The 17310-nt window shown below is 34.3% G+C and overlaps 1 protein-coding gene across 1 annotated transcript; it reads right to left on the bottom strand.

Annotated features, from left to right (window-relative positions):
• Positions 1-1069: 1069 nt before the first annotated feature.
• Positions 1070-16898, bottom strand: LOC138318067 (uncharacterized). Its single transcript, XM_069260144.1, has 11 exons — positions 16736-16898; positions 13812-13982; positions 13250-13448; positions 12760-13057; positions 11165-11296; positions 10797-10984; positions 10189-10385; positions 9726-9817; positions 2893-2947; positions 2616-2713; positions 1070-2114 (listed from the first exon to the last, which is right to left on the bottom strand). The coding sequence occupies exons 1-11, from the start codon at positions 16792-16794 to the stop codon at positions 1855-1857; spliced, it is 1749 nt and encodes a 582-aa protein (XP_069116245.1). The 5' UTR covers positions 16795-16898; the 3' UTR covers positions 1070-1854.
• Positions 16899-17310: the final 412 nt, after the last annotated feature.

Here is a 17310-nt window from a genome sequence, read left to right as displayed (position 1 = left end):
AGACAGACCAAAGTCTATAAAAGTAGTAGTTTCTGCTCCTGCCTAGCGTTCAGCATACGGGGAGTGGGACGACTGGTTCGCCCGTTGTCAGTATAATGTGACCGGGTGGGGTTAGTACCTTTCGGCCGGGTACGAATTGGTCCCTATGTGTCGTAGTGGAGCACTGCCTCCGAAAATCACTCGGGCAGTTTTCTATACTTTTTTGTAGGTTTCCAACTTTTTTATGCGTATACATGCATTTACTTATTATTTTTGTGCAAAACAAACATAACTACCATTCTTAATATCTACCGTACTGCTTACACGTCAAATTCACAATTTGTGACTTGCCGTATATTTATTATGTAAAAATATAATGCTTCGATGAGAATTTTATATTTTATGTGGTTCAGTTTTATTGCCTAGTAGGTAAGCGATATCAAACAAGTACGATAAAATGCAAACAAACGTTTTATAATGGTTTGCATAATCATTAGCAGTAATAGGCACCAATTGTAGCTCTAAAGACGACACCATTTTCTGTCTAAAAGTCTTTTGAGCTACAATATTGCAGCTAGGGTGGGGTGTGTTGCTTGGTGTCTTCAGTGATATAGCACTATAAAAAGGGCAACAGTTCCACTATACAAGACACAACATAAATATACTGCCGTCTCCCAAAACATGCACCTCGCACGATATACACGGCAACACCGCATACATGGAGGCCGTCCTTACATGACCATAGCTGTTAATAGGACGTAAATAAATCAAACAAACAAAATTGAGAAAAATCCTTCAGTAAATTCCAGTAATAACAATGATAAAGTCAATATCAAAGATGATTTTAGTAATCTTTCTTTTCGCGTCTTTGCAAAATGCACTATGGATAAAAAGGCACAAATGGGAATCTCCAAATGATATTTGAGAGATCCCTTCAGTAGTTTAGTAGTAACAAACTTCAATAATCAAAATCCAAGATGGATATCTGTCAGTCATCTTGTTTTTCAATTAGACCCAAAATGTAATACAATATGCATAACTAGGTACCAAGGGGAACCTAAAATGGGGTAAAAACAAGACAATCAACCAATTTGAAATTTAATAAATTTTATTTAACCGTTTATTTATTTGGTATTTCAACCACTACAACATTATTGAGAAGGATATGATTTCATGCCCAAAAATAAGTAATTTAATGTTAATCATGATACAGTCTTTAAAATTCTGATATATGGATAAACATTCGAAGGTAATGTGAGTGAGAGGAATATTGAGCTATACTTAAAAAAAGTACATTTACAAATAAAATAATTGTGTTTACTATGTACATAATGAATTCTTCAAACCCCTAATCAGTATTGTTTTGACTTCATTTAATACAAATAAAATATTGGCAAAAACATGAACATTTTCAACACCATGATTTTGTTCCAACAAATTATTTCCTAACAAACTTCAGACAAATTGTATACAATTCAACACTTTTCATAACAATAATCCATTAAACCCAACATAATGTTTTGCTGGCAACAAATATAGGAAAATCTCCACATAAGTAACAATGAAAACGTATGTTTGACATGAATGAGGAATAAAGATAATTTAACAGATCATAATCGTCTTAAAAGAACAAAATTATCAATTACATCCATTTTTCCTGAATTGCTGTGCAAATGATATTAACATATACAAATATTTAACAAAGAAATGAGACGTTTTACTTTTCATAATGAAATGAAAAACTTTTAATAATTTAACAGATTGTGCCATTATAAGAACAAATTAATCAACATAAACTAGAAATCAATATCATGCATGAATTGCTTTGCATTTGTTCAGCCTTACACATTTTCCCTGAATAATTTCTACATCAACTCAACAGGCTACATTGCTATCTATAACGGACAGGATTGGGGGAGCTTCATTTTCCGTATTTACGATCTCCAACTCTGGGTTAAACGCAACATTGACACTGATGAGATCCCTGTAGAACGCTCCGTCGTTATCCCCACCCCCGAACACCAACACTTCATCCTGATCATCATTGTCATGGGAATAAGGGAGACAGACTGCCTGGTGACCAGCTCGGGCGATTGGTTTGGGATCCAAGCGGATTCTCATCCAGGTTAGGGAATCTGCAAAGGACAGTTACCAATAACACATCAATGCTAGATATTAAAATATGTATGTAGAATTATTTGACAGACGGTTACATTATAACGGAGAATGTTATAAATCATATCATTTGTATAAACAGTGAACATTTAGGAAACATTTCATCAATGTAAATTTTTGCAGACAAAAACATCCTTTTTAGAATCATAACAGAACAAATCAATGGTTAGCTTGAATTTATCCAGCTGTCTTATAGATGATTCTGTATACATCCGCAAAACCAGTAAAACTACAAGAGAACAACCGTGTCCTCAGTCTTCCTGGGTGAAGCAATGTATTCCAAATCCTCACCGGTGGAGGAGCTGGATTTCTCTGTGATGGTCTAAAACCACAACTTCACTTCTCTGAAGCTCTGAGAAACGGACCATCACCAATAATACCAAAAAATTTCTAAAATCCCTCGCATACACAGTTTGAACTTTTTGTTTCATTTTCCAATATTTGTAGAATTTGTAACGTACCAAGGCAAAAGACATGAGTGTCGTCCAAAGCCAGATTACCATCGTAGCCTCCATGTATTAGGATTCTGTTGCCAGTAAGTGCACTGGAAGCATGCCAACTGAAATACAAACAAACAACTTTGATACTACCTCGCAATGTTTTAAAGATATTGTACAAACTTAGAATAATAGATTCTTTCTTCTGTATTCATTGTATATCAATTTGATAATACAAGAAACTAAGGAAAAAAAAAAAAAAAAAAAAAAGAGTGTTACATCTTTAAAAAAGACTATTTACCTGCGTGGATCAGGTGGTGTCCCAGATACTTTGGGCTGCGACCACTCTACCATGCCTACAACAGGAACAGAAAACAGATTAACAAAATACTGGAGATCATCACACAAGTTTTAGATTTTAATCTGCACAAAACTATTATGGTAAAAAAAATACAAAAGCAAATCCTTTATTTCACGTTTGTGTAAGTCAGCCATGTTATAACAGAGTTTTCGTTCTGGAACGAAATGTTAACACGGCTAAATAAACCTATCAACCCGCTTATTTTCGCGATTTGGGTAATAAGGAAACTATGTTATAAATTTTGTTAAAAATTTTAATGTAAGTTAATCTCAGCGTGATCTATCGATTGAAATAATCGTGTCAGCTATGAAAATTCTTTAAAGGTGATATTTTTTGGGTCAAACAGGCAAAAATCGGCATTTTGATCACTGGTTTCTGTTTAATTCGTCCTAGTGAAATAACTTAAAAAGTTAGCAATCTGAGACTCTACATATAAAAAGTCTAAATAATTCTGAACAAAACGGTATTTCTGATTTTTGGAAATGTTACATACAACGACCACAATACAGCCTTGAATAATGGTGATATTTCGCAGGTTCTCGGTAAATTTCCACAACAGACGAGATATTTCGGGGTCCCAGACGCCTTCCTTCGGAGCTATTCTCACCGATTGGACCGGCAAATGTACCATTTAAAAATGAGTGACATTTTTGAAATTTTCTGTAGAAGTGACTAAATATTATAAAATGAGTAAATAATGTATGCACTAATCATCAGATTTATGTTACAAAATGCGTCCAACAAGTGCAACAGTGAAATTAATCTGTTTGTACTATATCGAACGCACAAAATCATGGCGCAGACTATCACGCCCCCTATAAGGAATGTGTATTGTTTGTATCCGGTTGAGTAAAAACGTTGAAGCCGCCTTGATGTTCAAGTTAAATCCGGCATTATCAGGTAAGTAATTGTTCATTTTACTTGTTATAGACATCAATATCATTATCGGTGGATATTAGTATTATCAGATATATTTGATTGTTTTTGTAGGCCTGCAAATATAACGTTAGGTACTGTTTACAGTCTGTTTATGATCATCATCGCGAGTGACTGTCTGACAACAGAACCATGCATGCGTTCTAAATCGTGGCTTAACAGCACGTAAACTGACAACTGTACCGCCTTTGAGGCAGATGCCGTTTGAATATATGTATCTCCTAATATATTGTTTGAGCATATGATTAAATTGTTAGTAGTTAAACCATAAAGTCATGCACATATCGTTTCGGTAGTGCGTAGGCTCACATGTAACTTACGTAGCTTCGATTTCGTTACATGTCATTTCGGTACATGCGAAAGTCTTTTCGGTATCATAAAATGAACATGGCGAAATGACTTTCAGAAGGTACCGAAATGACTTCAAGTAATCTGTATATTAGACAACTAAAGAAAACAAACCAGAAAAAATGGTAACAATGTAGTTTGACAATGGATATGATCAACATTATTACATGTACATTTTGTAGATACATGTACATTTGTATGCACTGCAGTTTTACATGACACATGATAATTGCTTGGGCTTTCTTATTTTTTTATGATTTAGAAGAATGTTGAAAAAAAAATCCTGTTGTAAATCATGCAGAGACAGGACTAAATCGAAGTCAAGATGAGCGATTATGATTAGGAATATTTTGATAAAAATCAAATAAATATTAAAGATGCTCCACCGCCGACAGAGCATAAATGATATTCATTATTTGAACAATAATTGGTATTTAATTGTGTATATATATCTAATTAACCCAAAAAAATTATATAAAATAATTTGTTTTGCCTTTGGTGCATGCGAAATCAGTACTTCATTCCATATATGATATAGCGGCACAGAATTTTTTCGGGATGCAATTAATTATTTTTTATATTTTTAACGAAGTAAAATTAGAAGCTCAAACTTTTCAATGGTGGTAATGGTGTAAAGTAAGTAACTTTTGTAACTGATGCAAAATACTAAATCGTCTGCTCCTGTTTTTAATAGTGAAAAAATACTATTTGTCAGAGGTGGAGCATCTTTAAACATCTCTAGGTGGGTCCCACTTAGTCAAACAAGCCGAAGTTAGCCGACATTGTGCCGAGAACCTCATGTGACTCACTACCGCATCTACGTAACGTCTGTTCGATCTCTTCCGAAAACAGGTCATGAACTTTCCGACTTCCGTTCGGCAATAATCGTAACTTCTATGGCGACCAGTTAAAAATGAAGGCATGTTTACATGTATTGACTTTCAATAACTGCTGTATCAAAGTTATTAAAAAAAACATTATAAATATTGTTTAATATATCTTAATTTCAACTACATCTACAAATACTAACAATATCGGGGTCGAATTTAACTTTTTAAAATTTTGTTGATGGTTACGTATAGTGTGGCTTTAAGTTACTGTACAGACTGGGTGGGTGAGGTCATTATGTTAACGATGAAAATTCATTTCACAATTTTGCTGTGTTGTGTATAGTGATAGTCAACTACTGCGTAATAATTAGGATGCCGACAGGAATCATCAGATTGACCCGCGTTGTGAAAATTAGCATACATGTATAATATCACACCGACCCATTTATAGCAATGTTAAACATGGTCATGTCATAAATTTTGTAAGACGAACACTATTGTGGCTTCGTAGTTATTAATGACCTCTATGATCTTGTAACTTGTATGATTATCTCGGTTGACACGTCGAATCCAAGCCTGATTTCGCCACTCTTACATAAAACAGAATTGAAATTTTGACCCAGAGCTTAAACCCTGTCTATTCTCTCAAGGATTCAATAGATCTAGAATTAAATAAACAATGTTCAAGAACATTTGTAAGATTTTTCCTTGTAAAGGAAGTTGTTGATATCTTCTTGGTGCCCCTGGACTCTTGATCTGGTGGTCATTTATTGAGGTCAAGGTGCGCTTTAAACAAAGCACCACGGATGCCCTTTTTTCCTGTCAGAATCACTGAAGTTTTGACTATGTTTTGATTAATACTAGTTATGTGATGAATAGAATCTTACACTCATGGCTACATCATTTGAAATTTATTAAACTTAAATTTATAAAATTTGATATACCACGAGCCTTTAAGGATATTTTGACATTTTATTTCCAAAATAACAACAGTTTTTCTGTGTTTTTTTTTAATCATGCAGTACATCTAGGTTAAAGGAGACCTAGTTATAACACTCACTATACAGTAGTGAATGTCAAACTTGTAACAGCCTCTTCAGTTTTAAGCATTTTAGAAGCCAGATAAATTATGAATTTGAGAAATGTTTTCAAATTTTTTCTAAATATAAAATTATATCTAAAAAAAAAATCATAAATTGAAAGCCATTTCGGTTAAGGTATAGACTTTTAAATATATGATTTGCTTGCTCTTGACATTTTTTTTCATCTGTAATGAATAACACTTGGAAACAGTAACTATTTTGAATACTATTTCATGTACCTGTATATATATATTTTTGGTAATCTTCCTCAATATAAAAATTAAATATGCTGTGTTATCTATTCATGTAAATGATTAATAAAACAAAAGAGAAGCATGAGCTTGGTATACTAGGTAATTCATTTCTGCTTATGTATAAAAGCTACAAATAGATCCTTAATGTGATGATTTATTTAACTGATTTTCATATCCTTCAGCAGTATCAAGGATTTAAAATGATTTAATTAACTGGTACCATATGTGTTTCCAATTCGAATGTAGAATACAGTTCTCTTTTTTTATTAGTTTAACGTCCTATTAACAGCCAGGGTCATTTAAGGATGTGCCAGGTTTGATGGTGGAGGAAAGCCTGAGAACCTTGAGAAAAACCACAGACCAGCTGTCAGTACCTGGCAAATTCTCCACATCGGATTCAAACTTGTGATCCAGAGGTGGACGGCTTGTGGTAATATGTCGGGACATCTTTACCACTCGGCCACCGTGGCCCCATGAATAGAGTTCTCATAAAAGGTCTCATAAATGTTATGATAATTAGAAAGCTTGGCACCTTATATAACCCATTACCCTAATTGCCCAACACCTATTTTAGCATTATACATTTCCAAGGCATTTCTTGATTAAAGCATTATATTGTTAAATATCTTATGTAAGTATGATCAAATGCATGTATACCATCAAGGGTTGAAAATGACAACTGACTTAAAAGGGTACTTGGGTTTTGAATTAAAAACTTAATATTCTTAAAATGTTCATATGAACAGTTTTCATTGGGATTGGATAAAGGGAGGTAATTGGCTTATTTGTTTATTTTTTAAGGTATAATTTCTAGCAAAATGCTCAATATCACTAAAAGAATTGCGAAAACAGAGAAAGCTATGTTTTGTTATGGATTGAGTATTCAGTCAGACCAATATTGTCTATATTTTGACAATTTTTTTATCTAAATGAGGAAAAACAGTTTCTTATTGATAGAATGGGGGTAGCAGAGACTTTTACATGATAATTCGTGATGTGCATGTATAAGTACATGATATATTTCAAATCTGTGATGCCGTGTCATTATGAAACGATATACATGTAATCCATATTAAATGAATTCTGGTTATTTTAGCTTGATTATAGCAGTAGTTTTATTTTGTTTTTTTTTTTCTCTGTAAAAAACTGTTTAACATTTCTTGTTCTCTAAAATGTATGTATTTGTAAGAGAAAAAGTGTCCAGCCAGGCGATATTGTATATTATTACCAATATTTTACTTATTTTTCGAAAAAAATGGGGGTAGCTAGCAGAGACTTTTACATGATTATTAATGAAAATGCATATTCCAGGCATCAATAGCAATTATGATGAACTCATTGCTTAATTGTATGTCATAGGGACAATTATAAAATGCCACATTCAAATTTTAAGTCTCCCTTTTTTTATTAATAAGAAAATAGCAGAGTAATAGCCTAATCCTTCTCCATACGCCAGGGGTTACTATCACTGACATAATATCTACCCCTGCACTATTTCATAATTAACTGATCGCCAGCTGTCAATCAAACCACATTGTTTGTTCCGACATTGAATAGAAACACGTGTGTTTGTGAGTAGAGGCGTGGCTATATTACACCTGGCAAATCGGTCAATGAAACTGCAGGCAACAGAAGACACAGGTAATTAGATCATTTAACGTACATCAAAGGAATTGTATAATATGGTTCACTGTGTTGGTTTGAAGTTGGGTGTCACTTTCTCTGTAATCTTGAAAGGAAGTCTTTGCAGGACTGTATCAGTTATTAGGTCAGCAGAGACGAAGTCTCCAGTGACCTATTCTAATAGCCTTTTGTCCGTCGTCGTGCGACAATAAATTACATTTTCGTCTTCTTCTCAAGAACCACTGAACTAAATTCAATGAAATTTTGCAGAAACTTTTCATTGCCAAAGATCAATAAAAATTGTGAATTATATGGTCCTCTAGAGGCCTGAGGGTTTGGACCAAAAGGTGTCAAATAGGCTAAAACTTCAAAAATCCTCTTCTAAAATTCCGGAAATGGTAGAATCATATACTCTTCATAGATGGATTAACGTTTCCCCTTGGGGAGGGGGTCAAGTTTACTATAGTTTATATTGGTAAAACTCATTTTTGAGCATTATTTGTTCTTTTGTAATAGAAAATGAGTCAAATAATGTCAGAATTATCAGTATGAAATGGCCATTGAATCATATTAATGAAATTTCCATAACTAACCCCCAGAGGCCTAATGGATGGGGCTAAAAGGGGTCAAATAGGATAGGCTAAAACTTCAAAAACCCTCTTCTGCAATTCTGGAAATGGTAGAATCAAATACTCTTCATAGATAGAAAGGTCTTAAGGTCCTTTACAAAAATTATGAATTATATATGACCCTGGGGTCTCATATTTCCCCCTGGGTAGGGGGTCATATTTACTATAGTTTCTATAGGGAAAACACATTTTTGAACATTATTTGGTCATTTGTAATAGAAAATGAATAAAATGTCAGAATTATCAGTATGATATGGCAATTGAATCCTATTAACACATTTTCCATGACTGACTCATAGGGGCCTGAGGAGTGGGTCCAAAAGGGGTTTCTTTTAATTCATAAATGCTTTTTAAAGATTTGAACCGAATTTGCAATTCTATCAGCACTCAGGTGACTGTCAAGGCCTCTTGGGCCTCTTGGGCCTCTTGTTTACTTCTGAACTGCCTCCTATTGTACTATGAGATATTAGTCCATGGGTGGGTTTTACGTCAGTGATAGTAACCCATAGAATATTGAGAATGTAGCCAAGTGATTTTTACAAGCCTGGGATTGGTCAGTTTTTTTCTTCTGAAGTGGCTCTATTTTTACTATGAGATAGTCCAGGGGTGCATATTACGTCAGTGATAGTAACCCATGGAGTATTGGGGATGTAGCTTAAAAGGATTTCTCATTTCTTAATTACCTTCCTTTAATGTTTTTTTTTTATAGAAAATCAGTCAAAATGTATCTTTCAGGTTAACTGCCAGTATATATCATATAATGAACTACCAAGGTTGTTTAAATAAATAACCTTGACCTCTATTCAAGGTCACAGGGGTCAAATAGACTAAAATCCTGAAATGACTTCAAACTCTGGTATATTTTCCATAACCTAATGAAATTGGCCCCGTTTAACAGTAACAACAAGAGTTATCTCCCATTTCTCTTCTCTTCATTTCATCCGCGACATTCCTTCAGGTGTCGCCCAACTAGTATGAACAAGTGTAAAAAAAAAATTTGACTAGAAATCTCTTAAGACATGAGCAACACTCCCTTCTTCCTTATTTTCATGGTGGGGACAAATTACATACTTAGGTCAAGGATGTGCAGGTCGTTGTAAACATAGGGAGCGTCCCAGCCTCCAAACACCACAAGTTGGTCTTTCATCAGGGTGGCAGAATGTCTGAAAACATGAACGATACAGATTGTACAGAATCTTCATAAGTGTATTAAAAGATGTTTGGTAGATTAATGAGCTAAAGTTATTTCCAGAAAGTTAATATTAGAACATTATTATTCTACAAGAGTCTGCCATATCTTTTTAAAATTATTTTGAAGTCTTTATCTTAAATAGCCACAATAATACATGACAATGTAATAAATATAACTATTGTTTTCGGGGAACAAAATTTATTTTACACTAATAAACCGACTTTGGTCAGTTGGAAATCAATAAAAATATCAAAACAATATTTTTTATTTTGAACTTTATCAGCGTGGTGTGTACTAACCATTCTTAGTACAAATCACAATGAATCAACTGAATTTAGTTACCCAGATCTGGCAATAGGCTTTTCTCCCTTGATGATAGGCGAGTACCAACTCTCCATGACAGGAGAAAAGATATGGACATCATTGCTACAGCCGTCAGGCTGGGGGTCTGGTCGCGGATATACTCCACCGAAGATCCATAACTCGTTACGGTACAGTGTCGCACTGTGGTAGGCTCGTGTCGGCGCCTTTCCAGATACCTGTTAGAGATATTCATTGTACAGTTATCTACCTTCTGTATGCAACACAACATTTCATTCCTTGTGGATGTCCCTCTCCTATGTAAACCAGAGTTATGTCCCTTTATACCACTTTTCAAGAAGATGATGTTTATCTGTACTTTACCAAACAAACAGTTTAATTCCATCAAAATTAGTATGTCTTTAACTAATTGAAGTATAATTTGTATGTATTGATTAGGTTAAAGTGTCCTAACCATTTACAATTCCATTACAAATGTCTAAGACCTTTATATTTCTTATGTCCCAACATAATCTCTTTAATTCCAATTTCGTCCTTTATTCCTTAACCAAAGTCTTGAAATCAATGATTTAATAACTTATAAGTATTATTCTATCATATCCACTGTACAGAAAATATGTGAGAATTACCTTAAGCTGCTGCCATTTCCATTCGTCGATATCTAACATGTGTACGTCGTGGAACCATTTAAGGTTTTTTGAGCCTCCGTACACGTATATACAGTTGACCATGGGATCATAGGAGGCTGTGTGACCCATTCTGTACTCTGGCTTCTGGGTCTCTGACTTCAGCTCTGGACACCGCCATTTCCTTGTCACTGCAAAATGGTCAAAACAGTTAATATCTAATCGTTTCATACATTTTTTTAATTTATTATGCCGATATGATTCAAAATCTTTTTTCCAGAGCTTCCCGTTTTAAATCTCACATATGTTTTAATTATCTACCATTCCAGCTCTAATTAATAAATCCACAAATTTATATTCAAGTGACCTACCTGGATCTAGTGTCCACACAGAATCTTTGCTGAGTTGTTGTCTCTCTCCTTGACCTCCGACAAGTACTGCCATTTTCTTTTCATGTACCATACACAAACTGTGACCCCATCGACTACTCGGGTTTGGCCCCACTGTAAGAATTAGTATGTAATGAATCTTTGTAGATCAATACAGGTTTATTTTAAACACCATGTACTTTTTTGTTAATATCTATATATATATAATTATCATTAATACATTTAAACAGCAAATGGAGTGATTTAGAATATTATCGTATGATAATTCTGACTTCTGGAATTTCATTTATGATTTTTAAACATTTTTCTTGATGATGTATACATCCGCAAAAACCAGTAAAACTACACGGGACAACCGTGTCCTCAGTCTTCCTGGGTGAAGCAATGTATTCCAAACTCCTCACCGGTGGAGGAGCTGGATTTCTCTGTGATGGTCTAAAACCACAACTTCACTTCTCTGAAGCTCTGAGAAACGGCCATCACATCTTAAAAGGTTGATTCCCCTAACAACTAGGGCTGCCGCGGTTAACCGGTATATTGGGGTATTGCAATGCACCACCACAAATTATTGTACCGTGATACAGTTTACCTGTACCGGTTTTTTACGATATATTTTCTTATTATCATAATTTCATTAATTAGATAAAAATAAAATGTCCTGTCATTAAAACAAAACCAGCAAGTTGTATTTGTTTATGTATCCCTTTTGTTTCATTCGATTCAGATGTCGCTCAAATAAAAAATAGAACACCACATATGTTAAGGTCAAACTATTGCAATACATATCACAATACAGTTGTTGTGTATCACAATATATCGTGGTACGCTTCTGCCGTATCGCAGCAGCCCTATTACAACACAAATTTTCTTTAATTCCATACAAAGGAGAATTAATCTCAAAACTTTCTAATTTTAACACTTTTTTGGACACTAATCCTGATTTTACAATACGTACACTACGCACAAGCCATCCATTTAGAGAATGGAAATTTGATAAAATAACTTACAAGGTTTTTCCCCCCACTTCATTGGGAAGGGGGCCGGGTCTTTTTACCTTATTTTGGGAAAGAAATTGGCAAATTGGGAAGGAAATTTCCAGGAGTGAAGTCATTGTATTTTTTGGGAATTTGGCATAGATTTGAAATAATTTCCATTTGGAATGGGGCCTATTATCTGCCCCAAAAGCCCTGACTAAGGCGACACATTTTTCAACCAATTAAATTTTCTTCTTAAACCTAAAACTATATGATGTCCTGGCAAAACATAGTTTTTTCTCCTTGTAAAGTAAAATATGGTTTACTGAACCTCCTGGGACAACAAAATTATTTCTTTATAAGCATAGTTTGTTATGCACATATCTATAAACATCTTATAGAAACCATGATAGGGAATTAACATTACTACCTTATAGCCACAAATTTGTTGTAAGCACATACATGTTTGTTTCAAACATATTTTACATAATAACTTGAGCTAAAAAATTGACTCCTAGTAATTAAGTTTGTTTTAAGAAATCAAGACCTGATAAACAAGGAGTCTGATTTAAGGTACATTGAATAATAAGAAGTTGTTTGTACCTCTACTTGTAACATCTTTACAGAACGACAGGCTGACTTTGGTAAGATTGGGAGGTTGGCGAAGGATGATTTTCTTTTCAGGCTCCACAGGACTGTTTTCTTCCATACTGACATTTTCTTTGTCTGATTTCTCCTCTGATGATGATTCATTTTCTAATTTAAGTTTTAAGCCTCGGACTCGAGTATTTTTCCGCTGTTTCTTTGAGGATGGTCCTGTTGGTGTCTTCTCTCCTTTACCTGTACTGCACCTTCTCTTCTGTTTAGTTGGTTTGATAGGTTCAGTTTTCTTGTCAATAACCTGAAAAGTAATCATTGAATAACATGTTGTCCTCTAGTACATACCATAAGCAACACAAAAGTAATGAATGTAAAGTACCATAACATGGTGATGAGTCAAGTCATATTTAGAAACTGAGGACCTTTACACAGTAACATATTAGTATGAACTTGTTTTACTGAGTAAGAGATATTACAGGACAATGTCATTTACCTGTGGTGTATTCTCTGACTTTTCTTGTTCAGTCTTCTTTATGGTCTTTGTTTTTCTGTCTGCTACTGTGTGAACCTCTTCGTCACTCGAAGACTTTGTTAACCCCTGGATCTCTAGCACTAGCTTTGCCATACCATTCTCAGTTGTAGATACCATACTCTCTGGTACAACTCCATTGCTTTTCTCCCAACACAGAGCTCTGGAGCATTCAAGGAGTGGGAGTAAGGTGAGATTTTTAATTTGCAATACAAATGCATATGTCAATCACAACTTCACAACCTAGATTTCAAAAACACTTCAGCAATTTTCATATTTGATCATTTCAGTGGCCTTTTCCTTCTTAAATTGGGAAAATATTTTGTTCATCCTTGCGTGTAATTTACAGATTTTCCTTTTTATTAGGGAAATATTCATATCAAATTGGTCGAATATTGCAATATATCTTTAAGGGAAGGGGTCTTTATTCTGCCCAAAATGCAGCTAAAAAAATTGCTGTATTTGACTAGTTGCATTCAGACTCTTCCAATTCTATATATTGTTATTATATTATGATATATTGTACCTGTTCTTTTCATTGAGTGTGCCAAGTGTTAAAACATCATCTTTGTAATGAAACCTGGCTTCAACCGAAACGTCATGACCATCACTTTCTGGGAATTTACCAAAGCTGAAGACAGCCATTTGATCAGGTAATGGAACTGAACAATACTGGTAGAACCCACCATCACTAGCCCTGAAACAACAATGTATAAAATCATACTTTATAGTTATCACAGAATCTTGGAAAGTGAAGATATGAGCAATAGGCTGATTTTCAAAGTAATATTGCTATACATGTTTTACCCATGCAAGGTCATGGAATTATTCAAAATAACTTCTTATTAAAACATAATTTTTATTCTTGTAGTATTCTTTTTACTGACTTTTTCTTTAACATTTAATAATTTTAACAGATATTTAAAGATGCTCCACCGCCGACAGCGCATAAACGATACACATTCATTGAACAATAATTGGTGTTTAATTGCGTATAGATATATGTATCATTAACACAAAAAAAATAATATGAAATAATTAATTTTGCTTTCGGTGCATGCTCAATAAATATTTTTGATATTTTCGTTTTGGAGTAAAATAAGAAGCTCAAACTATTCAATGGTGGTAATGGTGTAAAGTAAGTAACTTTTATAACTGAAGGAAACTACGTATATATACTCATTCGTTTGTTCGTGTTTTCGATAGCCAAAAAATGTCATTTGTCAGCGGAGGAGCATCTTTAATGCTCCGCAAAAAGATTTGTCGGCAAATACATTGTCAGGTTCAACGAACAGACGAAAGATAGCGATACGAAGATAGCTATAGAAATAATTAACCTAGATCTAGATATTCCAGCTCGTTTTTCGGGGCCGAGATGAAGATCTAACATCGATTCCTAGTACAAAAGGAAAATATCTTTTGTTACTCTTCATAACCAGTTTTCTTTTCAAAATATTCAGTCGAAATTCGATTATTTCTGTTACAGCCGTAATCTACGCCAACAATGTTTGAGTTAAGACGATGAAAACTTCTGATAGGCATTGCCCATCAGCAGTTTCTCAATACAGTACTGTCTAATATTAGGTAGCGATGCTCAACCAAAGGGCAGGTAACTTGTCTTGGTATCTCCGAAACGCTTGAAAACACGTACCCTAAATAATGGGTTTACTATCCGGAAGATTTATGTGTCCTAACTGTTCTTTACAAACGCAAAAGTGACACCAATCTGTTCATTCGGAATCCTTGTGGTTTAACCTCACTTTATATGTTAGAAATGGCAGAGGGGTAAGATACGGCGATTTATTGAAAAATTGAAATACTGTTACTTCCTTGAATTCAGCCGAGTCAAATGCCCTTACTGTTCTAGTTGTAATATTTAACCATTTCTGTATTTTTAGTATATAATAATACATTTGACAATCCCGGGAAACATACGAAAATGTATATTTTTTCGAGATGGGGTCAATGACAGTAGGCGCGCTTAATTCCAAAATGGCGGCCTTTCGAAGTGTCAAGAGCTCGCTCAAACCCCACCAGGCACACATAATTTCTATTTTCTCGACAGTTTTATTTATATGGAAACCGTCCGTTTGAGTTTACAAATACATAAATCTAAGTTATTTTAACACTATTTTAACAAATTTAACGTTTACCATAGCATTTTTTTAACCAGAGCAGGGTTCTCGTTAAAAGCCGGTTGCCGGCAAAAACAGCCGTGTATTTCCTTGTTTACAACCGGCTATTTTTGTCAGAAATAAGTATTGGCCCTATGGGGGCTTGTGGCCCTCAACCACCTATTATAAATTTTCAACCATCTATTCAAAAACTTAGTGAGAACCCTGCAGAGAAACCCCTTTTGGAAGCAGTGCCAGAGCCAGAGCAGGGGTTAATGAAGTACATGTAAATGAAAAAGTGCTGGACGTAAACAAATAGTTATAAAGTAATTTCTTTTCAGAAAATTTGCAACAACAACAACCCTTTTGAAAGAGTGTATATGGGGGGAATGTAAAACAAGGGAAGGGGTTATAGTTGTCCATTTAGATTGTTGTTTTGTATATTTTTAGGCCTAATAAAAAAAACTGTGTTTCCATTAACTTGCAAAAAAAGAGGGTCGGTAGGAACGTAAAACAACACGAAGGTAAATGATTTTAGAAAGCAGGTGATTAGTTTTCCTGGTTATTTTATCTGTATGGATGTCCCTAAAACCACTATGTTTTATATACATGTACTTTGTGCAATTTATGCTTTTAATACCAACATTGCTTTCCTTTTGATTGATATGAAAGACAGCCAAGTATTACATACATTGTTGTTATAGCATTCAGCAATGAAATATCTTATAAAAAATCTCCAAATGTATGATTCATGTAAACAGAAATGATTATGGATTATGGTTATGTTATGCCTGGTAGGAATCCATTTTCACAAGACCTATTTGAGAGCGACAGTGATGTCACACTCCCACCAAGCCCTTGCCCTGCACTGTTACTGGACTTATTAAATAATATAAGCTGTAATATCTTGCAGAAAAAAATGAAAGAATGATCTGCTTTTAGTAGAACATTGCAGTTGGCATATATATATGCAAAAAGTAATAGCAAAATCCTATTTAACTTCCGAGGATGAGCGAGGTACATGTTTTTTTCAAATTTAACAAAAAAGCAGTTTTGGGAGGTTGGATTTTCGTTTTTTCAAAAATGTATAAAAACTTCGTTTTTCATCCAATTTTCAATCTGTTTGCTGTGTTGTGATCAGAAAGACAAGGCAAACAATATTAGATACAGTTTGACTGCATAAAGTCATAAAAAAAATATGGTTGAGCATTGCTATATTAGGCCTATTGGATGAAGGAGAGTCGTAATCTCGACCAACAATAAACAAAATTTACCATGGAACTCCGCCACAAAAAAAACCCAGTCAAGTTATCCGTGTTTAATATAACATACTTACCTAAGTTGACTTGGGGCATCTTGTACATTAGTTAAACTAAAAATCTTGAGCTCTGCCATCTTTTTCGGCACAACGAGTCTAATACTTTGATTAGCCTACATTAGCGCCCTTTTAGTGATTGTCAACAAAATCTCTCTCGTAAATGGCGCTAAATCTTATGCAGCGGATGCGCGCGCACTAAACTACTTCCTATAGTCAGTTTCAATAAAGTGTTGAAAATACGAAATATAGGAAATAGAAAGGAATTGTTATCAATTAAACTTGGTATAATAGGGATAAATTTGCGAAAAAATAATTTGCAATTAATGGAGGAATGGTATAAAAATAACAATTACTAAATCAACAACATCAGCTAACTCCACATTTCTTAGCTTATTTGATGCCCGGTGCAAAACTAAACCAAGACCCTTAAAACTTAGCTAACAAGTAACTCGCTAAATCAATCCGATTGTCGCTAAATAAGGGTGCGCTGAGGTTGAAATCTAAATTGTCATGCTAATATAAACTCTTTGTTAAAAAATGTCTAACTTATGATTTGAAATTAGAGAAATTCATGCACGTATGCCATATATCAC

Source organism: Argopecten irradians, chromosome 3 (assembly GCF_041381155.1).
Source record: "Argopecten irradians isolate NY chromosome 3, Ai_NY, whole genome shotgun sequence".
Lineage (NCBI taxonomy): Eukaryota > Metazoa > Mollusca > Bivalvia > Pectinida > Pectinidae > Argopecten > Argopecten irradians.
This window is presented reverse-complemented; position numbering and strand designations above follow the sequence as displayed.

Excerpts from the sequence above, each read along its gene's own strand:
- LOC138318067 (XM_069260144.1), bottom strand. The coding sequence starts at position 16,794 with ATGGCAGAGCTCAAGATTTTTAGTTTAACTAATGTACAAGATGCCCCA. Across the intron at positions 13,449-13,811 it reads ACACTCAATGAAAAGAACAG|AGCTCTGTGTTGGGAGAAAA; the intron begins GTACAATATATC and ends TGAATGCTCCAG. Across the intron at positions 13,058-13,249 it reads AGTCAGAGAATACACCACAG|GTTATTGACAAGAAAACTGA; the intron begins GTAAATGACATT and ends ATTACTTTTCAG.